The 16,718-nt window shown below is 40.8% G+C and overlaps 1 protein-coding gene across 46 annotated transcripts in view; it reads left to right on the top strand.

Moving 5' to 3' along the window:
- DOCK9 (dedicator of cytokinesis 9) overlaps positions 1-16,718 on the top strand; it is a 269,565-nt gene that overhangs the window by 177,026 nt on the left and 75,821 nt on the right. For all 46 annotated transcript variants that reach the window (XM_070579155.1, XM_070579148.1, XM_070579130.1 and 43 more), the window contains exons 19-27: positions 1,292-1,384; positions 2,416-2,539; positions 2,895-3,016; positions 4,089-4,175; positions 4,542-4,631; positions 6,180-6,295; positions 6,569-6,638; positions 7,531-7,656; positions 8,260-8,331. In XM_070579155.1, coding sequence (XP_070435256.1) covers positions 1,292-1,384; positions 2,416-2,539; positions 2,895-3,016; positions 4,089-4,175; positions 4,542-4,631; positions 6,180-6,295; positions 6,569-6,638; positions 7,531-7,656; positions 8,260-8,331 — 900 coding nt within the window. The remainder of the gene's footprint in view (positions 1-1,291; positions 1,385-2,415; positions 2,540-2,894; positions 3,017-4,088; positions 4,176-4,541; positions 4,632-6,179; positions 6,296-6,568; positions 6,639-7,530; positions 7,657-8,259; positions 8,332-16,718) is intronic.

Below are 16,718 nucleotides of genomic sequence, written 5' to 3'. Positions count from 1 at the left end.
TTTTATATATATTTGCATTTTTACATTGAAATAAATGCAGTTGCATGATATTGCACAACTAAAGGAATTTGGCACACTTTAATTGACACAAACACAAAAATATATGACGTTACAATATATGACCACATGTGCTGAACCTTACAGAATATGGAATAATTGAGTTTTCGCTCCTTGATTATTTCTGTTTTGTTATACTCTTTAGGGATGAAGGTTTCTTATGCATGTTCAGTTCAGTAAACATATTGTGCACCTACTATGAGCTAGCATTGTGTGGGTGCTAAGAATAATGATAATAGTAATATTGACAATAGAAATAATCATAATAATAGATTGACATTTATTACATGTTTATTATAGTATAGTAATAATAATAGTGACAGATTATTGGTGATGTTTATTGAATACAATAAGTATTATTATATTCCACACTCTGTTCTTAGTGCCACATGGGTATTGTCATTAGTACTGTCGAGTCGATTCTGACTCCTAGTGACCCTCTGTACAGCAAAGCAGAACCCTACCAGGTCTTTTTGTGCCATCTGCTCATCTTTAATTCTCATAACAGTCTTTTGAGTTAGGTACTATTATTAGCCACTGTTTTTAGATGAGGAGACTACTTAATGCACAGAATTTAAATAAATTGCTTAGAGGCATACATTAGCAGAACTGGTTTTCAGACCTAGGCAGTCTGGCTCCAGAGCCCAAGTTCTTTACTGTAACTATGTGAAAATGACTTTCTAAGAAGGGAAGGAAACAAAGATGCAAAGACGAATATAATTTAGTTTTTGTCCTCAAGAAATTCACAGTTTAGTGGGAAAGAGAGTCATGGAGAAAAAGCTCCTGGCACATAGAAGGCACTGAAATGCTTTTTTAAACAAAACTGAATAATGAGTGTAGGAAAATGCTGAGGGGACACAGAGGAAGGAGTTAAGAATTTCTTGAAGGATGCATGAGAGTTTGCGTGGTACATAGAAGGGCAGGTCATTCGGACACAGGAATTGCATAAGCAAAAGCATGGAGGTGTGAAAGGTGTGAGCAAGGCGTTGGCCAGAGCTACAACATGGAGAGGTGGGGAGGGGCGGGGGAGGAGGCCTGGGAGATGAGCTGGAGGGAGAGTTGGACCCAGAAGTAAGGGGGTTTGCAGGCCTGGAGTCTCGTAGGCAGAAGAAATCCAACAGAGGTGGTTAAGTTTATGCTATAAGGGTGCCTTTTTCTTTACAACACATCTGAGTTTGACTTCTTACTCCCTTAATTGAATACTGGTGTTTCCCTTTGTTAACTGTTATTATAGTGCATTTACGGCAGACCTGGTGGGCCGGTGTTCACGAGAAGCGCCTTCGCTGCGGTCTTACACCATCACCAAAACCCAGAATTTTATGATGAGGTAAGTGATGTTTTCAAGGGAAAACCCAATTTAACCAGTTTTAAGGAAAACTCCAAGTTATTTGCTTGGTAAAGCAAAATTCAAGAGAAACTACATACTATACTGAAATTACTAATAGAACTAAATGTTGAAGTATTTATTTTACATAATTATAAAAGTAACATGTTTTTTGTAAAAGAAGTAAAAACTTGGAAAATGCAGATAATATAGAAAAGAAAAAGTCAAAATCCCTCCATCACTACTATAATTAGTATTCTGACGTTTCCTTTCAAATTCATACTTAAGTATAGCTACATTTTTTTGGACCTGAGAACTTTTGTTATCCTGGGGTTTCCTTATGTAGAACTATAACATAGTTCACTAAAACTACTATTTGAATCCTACTTTTAGATGTTCTATCTGGGTCTTTCATCGTGCCTTGGCTGTATTAATTTGGTGTAGCAGTTTCTGTCACGTGTTTTTCAATTCTTTCTGGAGCTGAAATACTAACTCTCCTCCTATTTCTAGTCAGTGAATGTTTTAGTCTGTGCTGCTATAACGAGATAGCACAGACTGTATGGCTTATAAACTGCAGAAACTTATTGCTCATGGTTCTGGAAGCTGGAAATCCGAGATCAGGGGCCAGGATGGTCGGGTGAGAGCCATGTCCCAGGTCACAGACTTCTCAGTTGCATCCTCACGTGGTGAAAGGGGCTGGGAGTCCTGTGGGGCCTCTTTCATAAGAGCATTAATCCTGCTCACGAAGGCTCTACCCTCATGGCTCCACCCAGTAATGCCATCAGTTTGGTTAGGATTTCAGCAGGTGAATTTGTTGGGGACACAAACATTCAGACCATAGCAGTGAATTAAATGCATCCATTTTTTCCTTAGCACAATTTACAGTCTCAGATTTCTTTGACTACAAATGTTACTATCAGTTTAGAGACCAAATGCACATTTGTACATTGGGTGACACATTATGTGGCTGCTTTCACTGAGAATTTTTGTTGTTTTAGAATATTAGAAAGATTGTTGTATTGTCTTCCTGGCAGATTAAAATAGAATTGCCCACACAGCTACATGAAAAGCACCACTTGTTGTTCACATTCTTCCATGTCAGCTGTGATAATTCAAGTAAAGGAAGCACAAAGAAGAAGGATGTTGTCGAAACACAAGGTTTGAACTTTCTTCATTTCTTTGATTTTTCATAACTTACACATTAAGTTCTTAAATTTTACTTTGATTCTGAATTCGCAACCATTTGCAAAGGAGTTTTTAGATGAAATTTGTGATGATAGCATGTCTGGCCTTTCATATGCAAACTTTTAGAAAAGGTGATTTTAGAATTCTGATTCCAAAGAAGCCAAAGTACACTGTAGACAATGTTCTGCAGAGACTGCATTTGGGGGCTTTTCAATTTCTTACTCTGATAGATAGCAGCAGTTCTTAAATATCAGGCAATTTAATAACATTGGCTTTCTTCATAAGTTTTCATACGCTGACTGAATTTTTTTGTTCTTTGTTTCAACAGTTGGATATTCCTGGCTTCCTCTCCTGAAAGATGGAAGAGTGGTGACTAATGAGCAGCACATTCCTGTCTCAGCTAATCTCCCGTCTGGCTACCTTGGCTACCAGGAGCTTGGGATGGGCAGGGTATAGGACTTTAAGATTGGTTTATCCCAGTTCCTTCAGAAAACGTTAAAGAATAGCTAAAACAACAGCAACACAGAAAAGGACACGGTGTTTTCGCCAGTTGCAACATTATGATTTTAGTTATTCATTTTCAAGTAAACTTAGGCCATTGGAAGGCAGTGCTGTTATCACAATCTAGAATTATAGTTTGGGTGCTTTACACGCCTTGAATCAGCAGTGCCTCAGCAGGAAAATGAAGACTTGGAGATACTGGATGAGGTGGAAGTTTGTCTCCGCAAACTAGCCATAAAGATGCACTCTTAGGGTCATGCAAATGATTAAGAAGTGTCTTCCAGCTGAATTAAGTCTAGTAAGAAAATCTCTCACCTACAGGGTAGCCTCTTCTCATACCTTTCTGATTCATTAAAGCCTGAATTTTCTCAGATTTCTCCACTTGATTTGTTGGCTTTGCATTCTTTTTAGCCATCTTAAATTTCATAGACTTAAATTTTATAACATGCTTACATAAAGTCTGTTTCATTTCATTTTGAATAGCTTGAATGTTTCTCTGCATTTAAATAGTGCTAAATTTGGGCCCGTGTTATGGAATATTCCAAAATAATGATAACTCATATAACATTCAATGCTAGTCTGAACATGAGAAAAATGGGGGTTTCAGAAATTATACTAAGCACAAACATATGGTTGACCCTCCGCCTATGCCAGTCACGCTTACTGTCCTATTTGCTTTATCTGGTGCCTTCTACCAGCTCTTTCAGAATTCTGAGCTCAAGTTTGGTTAAAGTCATTGGTGAAATAGAGCTCTTTCTCTCTCAAATGGACAGTAACTCATACAGCTGCAACTAAATGGAAATGATAACTTAGGAAATCCAGTAAGAAGAGCATTGTACTTCGGGGGAAGAAAGTGGGCAGAAATTAGTATTGGTTACATTCCTGCTGTGGACCAGGCATAACTGTCAAGTCACTGAAACCGTCTGGGCCTTCAACACCTCATCAGTACTCTTACTGAAGATGGTGTTTGAAGCCAAAAACACTAATCTGTTGGGATTTTTGTTTCTCCATATTTTTTCAGCATTATGGTCCAGAAATTAAATGGGTGGATGGAAGCAAGCCACTGCTGAAAATTTCAACTCATCTAGTTTCCACAGTGTATACTCAGGTATGTGCTATTCTTTTCTGTTAAAATTAACAGTGATTGCTCTGTGAATGAGTTTGCATGATGATTTTACAAAACAAAATCCTAATTGATATGTTATATGGATATATTTTTACTCTAGTTCTCTTTTGAAGAAAAATAGTTGATATGAGGTATTCATATGTACTGACACAAATGAATAGCACAAGTAACATTTTTCAACGGTTTTCCCCTTTTGTTGGAGGTTGTTTGAAATCTCTAATGTTGTCATCTTTATGTGATCAATTTCATAGTCTAAAAAAAGTGCATGCTGCAAGAAGCAAATACCTTTCTTTCCACAATGTACATGCTAATAGGCTTTCTTTTTCTTTTCTTCTTTTTTTCCCCCAGGATCAGCATTTACATAATTTCTTCCAGTACTGTCAGAAAACCGAATCTGGAGCCCAAGCCTTAGGGAATGAACTTGTAAAATACCTTAAGGTATCAGATGGCTTTCTTAGTAACCCCTTTATAATGAGTGTTGAGTAGATTGGGTTTGATTTTTGGTGGTGAGTGTTGTTCTTACCCCTTGGAAACCTTGTGAGGCTGCCCTTAGCTGGATGCTCGCACAATGATAGCAAATATATGGTTTTAGATGGTAGCAAGAAGTGAACTCAGAAATAGTACTACTCCGGGGCCAGCCCGGTGGCACAGCGGTTAAGTGCACACATTTTGCCTTGGTGGCCCTGGGTTCGCTGGTTGGGATCCCGGGTGCAGACATGGCACCGCATGGCAAGCCATGCTGTGGTAGGCATCCCACATATAAAGTTGATGAAGATGGGCACGGATGTTAGCTCAGGGCCAGTCTTCCTCAGAAAAAAGAGGAGGATTGGCGGATGTTAGCTCAGGGCTAATCTTCCTCGAAAAAAAAAAGTAGTACTACTCCTGCCTTTATCTGAGTTCCATGTATACTTTTCTCAGGCTGGACCTAAAACACATTGTTCCTGCATAGAAAACCACTCACTCACACAGGCCCTTCTCTTGAGTGCTCACTGGGCATATAAGAAGCCCAGTGACTTTAGTCCCACTGTTAAGTAACTTCTAGTTCGTTGTAGAAGATACTGTAACCTTGGTGGATGCATGCTGGGTGGGTTAAAAAAGAACAGAGAAATAATACCTGTCACCAGCCCCAGCTTTGTGCAGGGGTTAGGGCTCTTGGAGTGGTTGCCCAGTGAGAACAAGGAGGGTTTGTCTGGGAGAGTTTCATCCAGAATGGAATTCTAGGGGAACATTTTGAAAAAGGAGAGTAGTCATTCTAGGCATGAGGACAAAATACAAGAAATGTGAGAAATGGAATAGAAGTTTGTTTGGTTTAGGCAAGGAAGGGGATTCTGAAATTATTGCCTTGCAAAGACCCCTTTCAGCTACCTCATATAGAGTCATGTGACTTGAAGAACATTAGTTTTCTATTAGTTTTCTATTGCTGCTGTAACAAATTACTACAAACTTGGTGGCTTAAAATGACACAAATTTATTTTTTTACACTTTAGGTCAGAAGTCTGACATGAGTCTCCCTGGGCTAAGATCAAAGTGTTATTAACAGAGCTGAGTTCCTTTCTGGAAACTCTAGGGGTGAATCAGTTTTCTGTCCTTTTCCAGCTTCTCCAGGCTTTCCTCATTCCTTGGCTTGTGGCCCCTTCCTCTGTCTCAAAGCCCACAGTGCTGCAGCTCTGACCATTCTTCCTTAGGCACCTCTCCTCCAACTCTCCTGCCTCCCTCTTCCACTTTTAAGGACCCTTGTGATTACATCAGGCCTACCTGGATAATCCAAGAGAGTCTTAAGCTGGTTAGCAGTCTTAATTCCCCTTCACTGTGTAACATATTCACAGGTTTTAGGGGGGTTAGGACGTGGACATCTTTGTCCCTTATTCTTCCTGCCACCACTTTCCATTTGTTTTAGATGGACTTCTTTCACTCTTATTTATGACTGAGTGGAAATTGCTTGGGGTTGGTTTACTTTTAAAAAGATAACACGTTCCATGTCTCTAGAGCCTGCATGCGATGGAGGGCCACGTGATGATCGCCTTCTTGCCCACCATCCTAAACCAGCTGTTCCGCGTCCTCACCAGAGCAAGCCAGGAGGAAGTCGCCGTCAACGTGACACGGTGAGAGAGGTGGAAAGGTGGATACTCTTCTTCCCTTTCAGTCTGTCCACACCTGGAGCACAGTCATACATATCTTGGATGCTAGTATGTGTTAAACATTGTATTTAAGAAATTTCTTTTGATCCCATATGTAGGGACCCCATCTTACCCCTCGTTTCCTGTTTCCTGTGGTGCCAATAGCATCATCATTGTTCTACTACAATTGTGATAATAATGAAATGTTTCCATTTTCACATTACTATTCATTGCTTTATTCATTCCTGTGGTGTATAGGGTCATTATTCATGTGGTTGCCCAGTGCCATGAGGAAGGATTGGAGAGCCACTTGAGGTCATATGTTAAGGTATGTAAAATAAACTATCCCGATCATTTAAATTTGTGGCTCTCCAATTTTCCTTCTAAGAACTTATTTTTTAAAAATTTAGTTATTTTGGAATGTATTTTGGGGTGAAACTTAATACCTCTGCTTTCTCTTCTATATCTCACAGCCAGTGCTTGGACCTGAACAAGGGCAAGTCCAAAGAGGGGCAGCCATTCATTTATTTACTTAATTTCATTCTTTCTACTATATTTCTTTTAATGGGTCTTGCAAATAATGTGACCCAAATGACATGGAATTTTAAAGAAGAATTTTAAGTCCCTTTTGGCTAGGCCTCTTGTGTAGCTTATTGTCTTCATTTTTCTTTCCGCATCTAAAATTCCCGGTAAAACTGCTTCTCCCGAGATGGGAAGGTTAGCTCTGGCCATGATCAAATTAGATGACTATGTGAGACAGCAAGAGATGTTGTTAGGATAAATATCAACAAGTTCTTCATTTATGTATAATGTTCAGTAAACACAGTGGCGGTTAACTGTTCTAAAAAGTTACACATGTTCTATTTAGTCTTAGACATCTCTGTGAATTATAGCTATGTGTTAATTTAAACAACAAAGTACGGCTTCCTCAGGGTATCAGTTATTCAGTATCGTGTGACATGTTTCTTGAAGTCCTTGGGAGGTGGAATTGTGGGCTGGAGGACCACTGATCTAGCTGGGTCAGGTGATTCACATATTTTGATGGGCTCCCTCTTTCTGTCACATGACAAACCACCCTTCCCGCCTTCTGTTTCTACACCTCCCTCTCTCGGCCATGCAATTGTGCCTCAGTCCCTGATCTCCATCCTTTGGAGCCTCTCCAGCTTTTTGTCTAACTTGGAGAACCAGTTCATTAAAGTATCTTTCCCTTTTCTTCAAAGTATGCTTATAAGGCTGAGCCATATGTCGCTTCCGAATATAAGACAGTGCATGAAGAACTGACCAAATCCATGACCACAATTCTCAAGCCTTCCGCTGATTTCCTCACCAGCAACAAATTACTTAAGGTATGTGGGGAAGGCCAGTGTGGCTCTGTGATATTGATATTGATTGAAGAAAATTCAAACTCCGCATCCTGATCAATTCACCCTTTTTGTGTGCCTTTGGAGAGAATCACCACCTCCTATAAAAAAGTGGTAACTGAGTTAATTCTTCAGTACCAACTTTGCTGCTTGACTTGTGCTCCCATCGAGCTGCAAAGTGTTGCTACATTCAAAGCTTCCTGGGGTCTTAACTATTAGTAAGTCAGTTTATTCAAATCATTGGAGGACGCTGAGTTAGAGATCATACAGGCAGGTGTCAGCAGGTGAGAGACTCAGCCAAGAGGAAGGACCGTCTTCTGATCTAGCGGTGCCCCTTGTTGGATTGTGCTGTGATGAGCATCTGCACCCGGTTTCCTAGTGGATCGGAGTCACTTATTGTCGGACATGTGAAAGCAGGAGAGCCTCTGCCACGCACCTCTGGTCTGATAATGGTTTGCCGAGAGGATCAGCCATGTTTTTGGGTCACACCTGTTTCATGTCAGTAACATTGTCAGCCAAAGAGAGTAAATGTTTCACCTTCTAACTTGCTGTTTTTCTCACTGAGATCCTTTCTTATTTTTCTTTCAGTATTCGTGGTTTTTCTTTGATGTTTTGATAAAATCCATGGCTCAGCATTTGATAGAGAACTCCAAAGTAAAGGTATGTCACTTTCTGTCAGGGCTTGAGTGGCAGTTCTTAGGGGATGGTGTCTTTCATTGTGTTTGTAGCCCACATTTATTAATGCTTTCTGTGTGTGCCAGTTACAGTGCTGTGTTAAGAGCTTTCCAAGTAATAAAGCATTTTAGTTTTATAGCAACCTTATGTGGGATGTCCTAGTCTTGCCCCTTGTTTTGTAGTTGAAGGAACTGAGGCCAGAGTGCTTGAGGTACTTGCCCATGGCCATGATGCTAGTGAATAGAGGGAGCCAGGTTTTGAGACCAGTCTGGCTCCAGAGCCCACACTCCTGAAGCACTGTGTTATTAAGTCCAAAGAAAAAGGTGTCTTTCCTTTGACTAGCTTAGATATCTTCAAGTCTGTTGAAAAGAGATTAGTAGTTTAAGCATTCATGTAAAATGTAATTACCTGATGTTTCTTAAGTGTCTTGAATATTGTAAACCTTTCTCAGGGACTTAGATGAGAGTATCTGATGCTACTTCATGTCATCTGTAACCCATGAATGGACTCTGAGATAACTCAGTCTCCCCACCAGCCCTCCTCGCTGAGGTGCGTGGGTGTGTGTGCCTTTGTGCCTCTCTGGGTCCCTATACTGTCTCCATGCTCATCTCTGGACTGATGCCTCTTAAGGTGTGACTGGCCACTGCTGGCTGTCTGAAGCCCAACGTAGATAAATTTTTATAAAATTCCAGTGCAGTAAACACAAGTGGTCATGTTGCAGAGTCCTTCTGAGATGTATGGAATCTTGGAGTTGCTGTTATGACTATGAATTCTTGCTGCATTGTAGCTATACAGAAGCAGGGTCTCGAGGAGTCTGGTAGAGAGCTGGCAGGGCTCGTGCAGGGAGTGGTGGTCGTGGTGCCTGGCAGTCTCATAATAAATGGGGGAAAGAGGGAAGACCACAGGGAGGAAGGGTCAAGATCTTGGCCCCCTGGACAAGGGATCTGAACTCTCAGAGGAAGTCTTGGGAAAGGCTGCTAGGTTTTTTCAGGTAGAAGGTTGGTGGTTCAGAACCTAAAGTCATACTTTCCTCTAGTAGAGTGGGCACTGGTGCCTGACCAGCTGGTTTCCTTTTTTTTCTTTTTTTCTTTTAAATCCATTTTTAGTGCACAGTGAGATGCCAGATGGAGGTGGGCCTTGCCTTTCACAGAGTAATGCACCATCTAAATCATGCCAGAACAGCTTGCCAAGGAAAAAATCTAGCAGATTGTCTATTTGGCAGTGTGCAGCCAAGTGTGCGTGCATGCACACACAAGCGCATGCACACACAAGCACCTGCACACACATACATGCAGGTCATTTGGATATATTGCCTTTTTATTAAAAATGTTGTCATATGCCCAATAGGCTTTAGGCCTGTCTTAGTTTGCCTGTGCTCCCGTAACAACAGCCTAGGTGACTTAAACAATAGAAATTTATTTCCTCACAGTTCTGCAGGCTAGAAGTCTGAGATCAAGGTATCTGTAAGGTTGGTTTCTTCTGAGGCCTCTCGCCTTGACTTGTGGTTAGCCGTCTTCTCCCTCTGTCTTCATGTAGTCTTCCCTCTGTGTGTATGTGTCCTAATCGTCTCTTCTTATAAGGACACGAGTCCCAGTTAGATTAAGGCCCACCTCAATGACCTTGTTTTAACTTAATTACCTCTTTAAAGACTCCATCTCCAAATACAGTCATATTCTAAGGTACTAGAAGTCAGGACTTAAACATATGAATTTTGAAGGGAGACAATTCAGTCCCTAATAGGGCCCCACTGGATTTTTCATTGTTTTGGGCTCTAAATAATGGCGATCACTTCAGAGAAATTGGTGACTTGATTATATTTAAAAAAATAAATGATTTGTTCAGAAGGCATTCATTGAGCCCTTATTATATGCAGGCGTGAGGGTTACAAAGTTAAATGTGGGGTGATTTGTGCCCTCACAGAGCTTAGATGGGAAAGTGTTCAATTAGACCATGGAAGTGATCGTCAAGGAGGTGACACTTCTGAGACACTCACAAGAATTATATTTAAAATCAAGTATCACTGGCATCTTTCCGAGAACTGTGATAGAAATTTAATAAAGGAATTTAGTTGTATGTGTTCTTTTCTCAAGATGCCAAATTAAACCATAAAACTTTAGGGATGGTAGGGACCTGAAAGCTACCTTCTGGTCCACCTCCTCCCTATTTCGCCGAGGTTGATATGGAAGTATAGACCTGAGAAGTGAACTGCCCAGGGTCATGCAACTGAGCAGAGCCAAGAACTCGTGCTAGAGTCTGAATCAGCCTCTCCCAGATGTTCTGCCATTTCCAGCCTTATAACCTACTTCTCCAGTGCCTCTGGGAAATTGGTTGTGGAGCTCTCTGGAACAAACCGTTCAAATGCTACCCTGCACAACCTTTTTCATAAGTTAATTATATCTTGGTCCTAAAACAATATTCAGAAAGTTTTTAGAAGTAGTTTATTTTAAAATTGTTATCCAGCTTAAAAAGAAACACTGGCATCCAAAAAGGAGAAAGCTTAACCATAACATAACTTACCATAAAAAGAGATTCTAAACACCTACTTAGCACTTTGGAGAGTTTGACATTTTCACTTTCAGAGGGCTCCCCTCTGACTTCTGCTGCCACGTCACCCCAGATACCATGCTACTCTTTCTCTAAATCACGTGTTGTTGATCTAGGAGTTAATGTCACATTTTTTCATTCAGTTTGCCTCATATGCTAAGAGTAATGAGTTTTATATGTTTGAATTGGTTATTTTTATATTTGTCTTATGTTTTCATCTTAAGAATTGTATGTGCTAGTCCCCAGCCCCAGTGTTCTGAATTTAGGGAACAAGTTCACATTCACCATTCCTGTACCATTTGTGATTTCCAAAATCATGATCAAATCCCCTCAGAGTTTTTATATTTTTAGACTGAAGATTTTTAATGTCATCCAGTGTGTTTATAATCCTGACCTTGATTTTTTTCCTCATTGGTGAATCTTTCTTAAGGTGCCATAACGAGGCATGCACTGGTCTTATACGAGCACCTGGGCCGTAGATTCATATAAGAACCAGACATGCTTTCAGTGTTGCTTCAAGTGCCCTTCCCAAGGATATCTGGCATCGATCAGCATTTGGGGGCACAACTGAGCTGAGGCCTTCTTGAGCCAAGGCCTTCAGTGTGCGCTCCTGATATTAGTGGGGTCGTTCCATTTGATGCATATTTATGTGGAGAGATAAATTTGCATACTGCTATACTTGCTTCTAATACCACACTCTTGCTGAAGATGGAGGCGACACTGTGTGTCCTCCTTGCCATCCCCAGCCAATCAAACTATACTTTGTTACATTTGCTGAGGAAGGCTGTGAATCAGAGACCCTCTTTGAACTAACATCTAAAATAAACAATTTCCTTACTACCGCAGATGGACCTGCAAAGTTTAGATTGATTACATATGACTGTGCCAGACTTGAGTGTTTCATAGGTGACATGTGCTTAGAATTTACAATAAGTGGTTTTTAAGGAAAATATAAAACAGACCTCATCAAGGCCTGCTAAGGAGTTCCCAACACCCAACATCATTCTGCCTCTATGGTCAATGTATTTTAGGTGTTTCTATTCTATCATTTATATTTAGCAACTATAATTTCAGCAGACTCATTTCGAATTTCCTTTCCTCCCACAGAGAATCAAGAAAATTGCTAGCATTCTACAGGTGTACTTTAAGGAAGTTGGAAAACCTAGCATAGGGTGGGATGAATATATACACTTAAGTGTTTCTTAGTTGTTTAGCCTTCAACCATTTTCTGGGTTAATTGAGCAAGGAAAGAGCTTTCATTTGAAAAGTAGAAGAAGGATGGCATGGTTCATGTTCTAAATGGACTGCCTAGACGTCCCCTAAACTATATTTGTAAACACTGTACATATATGATGGCAGAATGTTAACATCCGTACTTCCATCCATGAGTAAGCATTTCAAACAGTTGTTTGCCATGTGCAGAGCACTGAGGAGAAATGCAAATGGAGTAGAGAGTGCATCCTCAACCTTGAAGCTGACGTAGTCCTTGGAGAAAGAAAACATTCAGCTTGGAACAGTTAGAGAAAAGTGCAAGAAGGTGTATGTGTGAGCTCCAAAATGATAGGAGATTAAAGTGGAGATAGAGATGGAACTTTACCTGGGCCTAGAAGGATACCATATTTTGGGGGAGGAGAGTGAGTGTTAAGCAGAGGAAAGAGCTCATGTTCAGGTAAGGCCTCTGTGGCTTTGCTCTGTGGTGGAGCTCAGGCTTAGAGCAGAGGGGAAAAGTGAAAAACAAGATTAACTCAGAAATAACAATGAGATTATGGGGAGCTTTGAGGCCCAGCAACAGACAATTTGGTAGAGACCACAGAGAGGGAGGGTAGGTTCGTTAACAGGAGTGACAAGATGAAAGAGCGTACAAATTTTAGCAGAGTGGCTTGGAAAGTTTTGTATCAATGAGTCTACTTTCCCCCTGGAGTTGAAATAGCCTGTCATTTTTTAGCTCTCTAACTGTAATAACATGAAATGACATTTTATGGTGATGCTGATGAAGATCTAGCACTGGGGGCAATGAGGTGACATTGAGGATGAGGATGGAAAGCATTATGAATGAATAAGAGAGAACTAATAATTTGACCCAGCAGTTGTACCTTTAAGTATTTACTGAAGAGAAATGAAAACATATTCACACAAAGATTTATATGCAAGTGTTCATAACAGCTTTATTCATAATAGCCAAAAACTGGAAACAACCAAATGTCCATTAACTGGTGAATGGATAAACAAATTGTGGTAACTCCATACAATGAAATACTACCTAGTAATAAAAAGGAATTAAGTACTGATTCTTGCAATAACATGGCTGAATCTCTGAAGCATTATGTTAAGTGAAGGAAGTCACTGTAATCATGCAGACTACACACTGTATGAGTACATTTTATGACATTCTAGAAAAAAAAATTATAAGGACAGATGACAGAGCAGTGGTTTCCAGGGGCTGGGGGTGAGGGGAAAGGATTCAATTGGACATGAGGGAACTTTTATGGTGATAGGAGTGTATTATATCTTGGTTGTGGTAGTGGTTACGCAACTGTGTTCACTTCTCAAGACTTACCAAACTGTATACCTTAAAAGGGTGAAGTTTAGTGTGTGTAGATTAAACCTCAATAAACCTGACTTAAACAAAACAGAACATAGTAAAGTCAGATTTGAGTGGGGAAAGAAAAAGACCACCTACATATTAAATTTGAGAGCATGGAAACACAGAGCCGTTGAACTGTATTGAGGACATGGTTTACTAGGGAAGATGGGAGGTGATAAGTTCTGCTTGGGATATCTTAAGGTTTAGGGCTATAGATTCAGCTGCTGTGACAGGGATCTAAAATAACAATGACTTAAAGAGAAAAAAAGTTTATTTCTTCTAACATGAAAGTCCAAGCTAGCATGGGGGTTCTGTTCCACAAAGTTTACCGGCGACCCGAACTCCTTCCATCTCATTGCTTTGTCTACCTGGAGTACTGCTCGTCCTCCTGATCTAACTGAGTTCATCACCACATCTACATGGGGCCAGCAGGAAGGAAAAGATGCATCTTTTTTCTGTAAGGATATGACCTGTTGCTACCCCATTGGCCAGAGGTTGTCACATGCTAGCTAGCTAGCCACACCTAGCTGCAAGGGGTGCTGGTAAATGTAGTCTTTATTCTGAGTGTCCAGGCACCCAATTAAAATGTTGAAGTTCTATTACTATGAGAGAAAAAAGAGAATAGATATTGGGAGGCAACCAGCAGTTGTTGCCGCAAGGGGCAATGGCACAGCCAAACAAATTTCCTGTTGAGAGGTGGAGATTGAGGTTTGGGCAAGGAAGAGAACAGACACAACTAGAGAAATAGATCTGTGAGCACCACTCTGCCGAAATCATAAGCCTAAGCTTTTCTCGTGTTAGTCTGGATTGCCAGATGGGATTATCCTGCAGGAGTTTTTTTAGGGGCAATGACTATGAGGAAAATTGGGGAAGAAGCCCAAAAGAGGGTGGAAAAGTTCTCAAATGGCAGTGCAGGTCTGACCCAAGGTGAAGGAGGGAGGAAAGGAAGGAAATATCTTAGACTGATGTGCAATTGTATGCAAGTTGAGCAAGGCCACTGCAAAGTTTGAGTCGTCCCACATGCCTTAGGAACAAGCCTGCCTTGGTATCCCTGCCACCCTCAGTCATTGGCTGGAAGCAGCTCATGCAAGGTGTGGCCGTGGTGCAAATGCAGAAGCAGATTTCAGAGCACAGCAGCTGGGCTGTGGGTCAGTTATGCTCTCTGCAGTCAGAGATCTGAGTCACTATTCTCATGTACTAGCAGGGTAGAGAGAGAAATAAGCATGGAGAAGTTAGAGAGAAGACTGATTTTTGTGAATGAAAATAAAGAGGAGATAGGAGAAAAAAGAAGTTGTAGAAGAAACTAGAGGAGAGAAGAAGTAATGTAGGGATTCCAATAAGAGGGAGAAACTTCAGACTGCTAGGAAATGTCATTGGCAAATTTCTTGTGTACCCTATCACTTTTCTGTTGTTGTTTGCTAAGCCAGAAAAATGAAGTTTATTAGCTAATAGTCTTATTTATTATATCTCACTGAGCAGTAAAATAGCCCATAGAAAAGAGATCTCTAAACCCAAGAGAGCAGAAGAACACAGTGAGGAACAAAGTAAGGAACAAAGAATGGAATATGTGAAGGCTGTTGCGAAGTCCTTGTATGAAGCAATGATCTGGGCAGCAGTGATTGTCAGATCCCAGATGACATACATATAGGATGTTGTGTAGTCTATTGTGGGTGTCTGCAAAGACTTGGCTGTTCGCAGCAGGGCAGACAACAGTGAGGTTGAATATGGGTCATCGGGGAGATCCCACTCAGTCCTGGGATCGGGTGGCAGGAGCTGAGCAGCCAGCAGCATGGCACAAAGGTGTTGGACTCACAGCAGGGTAGGGGGCACGGGGTGCAGCATATTGGCTGGAGGAGGCTGATCTGGTGTGGACAGGTGCTGGGCAGGCAGACCCCCCACTGGCAGCATTTGTCGGAGGAGCAGATGATGGTGGTTGGGCCACTGGGGACACTGCAGCAGCACTGAGAGGTGATCCCATAGCAGGACATGGTCAGGAGTCGGGGTTTTGTTGAGGTGAGAAGACTCTTAGTGATTCAGTGTCCTCTTTCCTGAGTTGGCGCTTATATACTCAACCCCCCTGGACATCAGCCTATTATCCTGGATTACTTTTTTCCATTTCAGTTTATAGTAATCTCCATAAAAGCATCTAATTACCTTGGTCTTTATTACTTTTAGATGTGTGTCTTATCTCACTGCTTTGTTGCCAAATTAGGACTGTTGACCACAGCTGTCTGTCACTGCAGGGAGAGCTTCATTTCAGTCTTCAGAGGCACTGAGTGGTCATCTAATCACTGAGCAGCATTGTTGGTTGGTTGATATGTTAATTATCCACCATTCTTCACCACATTTTCTTTCTTTTTAATGGAAACTTTTTATTATTGAGATTTTAAAGTGAGTATAAAAGGAAAGGGAATAGTTTAATGAATCTCATGTCAATCACCAGCTTCAACAGTTACCAACATTCTCCTATTCTTACTTTATATATCCACCTTCACATTTTTTTCCTAGAGTGTTTTAAAAGCAATTCCCAAATATTTTATTTCATCTCTTAAAAATTTTAGTGTATCATGTCTAACAGATAAAGCCTTTTAAAAAGATGTAACCACTGTACCATTATGACACTCAACAAAGTCAGCAATATTTCTTTATCATCTAACACCCTCTCCGTATTCCGTTCTCCCGAGGTGTCTCAAAAATGTCATTTGACAGCTGGTTGTTCTGAATCAGGGTCTGAACACAGTCTACACATTGCATTTGGTTGTTGTGTCTCTGAAGTTTCCTGGATTCTCAAAATGTTCCCTCTCCATTTGTTTGTTTTTTAAATGCAATGTATTTGTTAAAAACAAGTGGACATTTATCTAACAGAATTTCCCATGTTTTAGACTTGCTGATTGTAACCTCACAGTGTTATGTGACATGGTTCTCTGTCCCCTGTGTTTCCTGTAAACTTGCAGTGATATCTAGAGACTTGAGTCCATTCAGGTTTGATTGCTTTTGCTGAGGCTACTTCATAGCTGGTACAACTGCATCACATCAGGAGGCATACAATGTCTGGTTGTCCCACTTTTAGTTTTGATAATATTGACTAGTAGGATTATGTGGTGCATAGCCCATCCATTCATTATAGAATTGCCCATCCACTTTTCATGATTTTAGCAGCCACTGACTCAGCCCCATTCTGAAGGCTATAGGCATTTCTTGGGAGACCTCTTTTTTTTTGAGGAAGATTAGCCCTGAGCTTAAC

This window comes from Equus przewalskii, chromosome 16 (assembly GCF_037783145.1).
Source record: "Equus przewalskii isolate Varuska chromosome 16, EquPr2, whole genome shotgun sequence".
In the NCBI taxonomy this organism is placed as follows: Eukaryota; Metazoa; Chordata; class Mammalia; order Perissodactyla; family Equidae; genus Equus; species Equus przewalskii.
The sequence above is the reverse complement of the archived record's forward strand: the minus strand, read 5'-3'. Positions and strand labels throughout refer to the sequence as shown.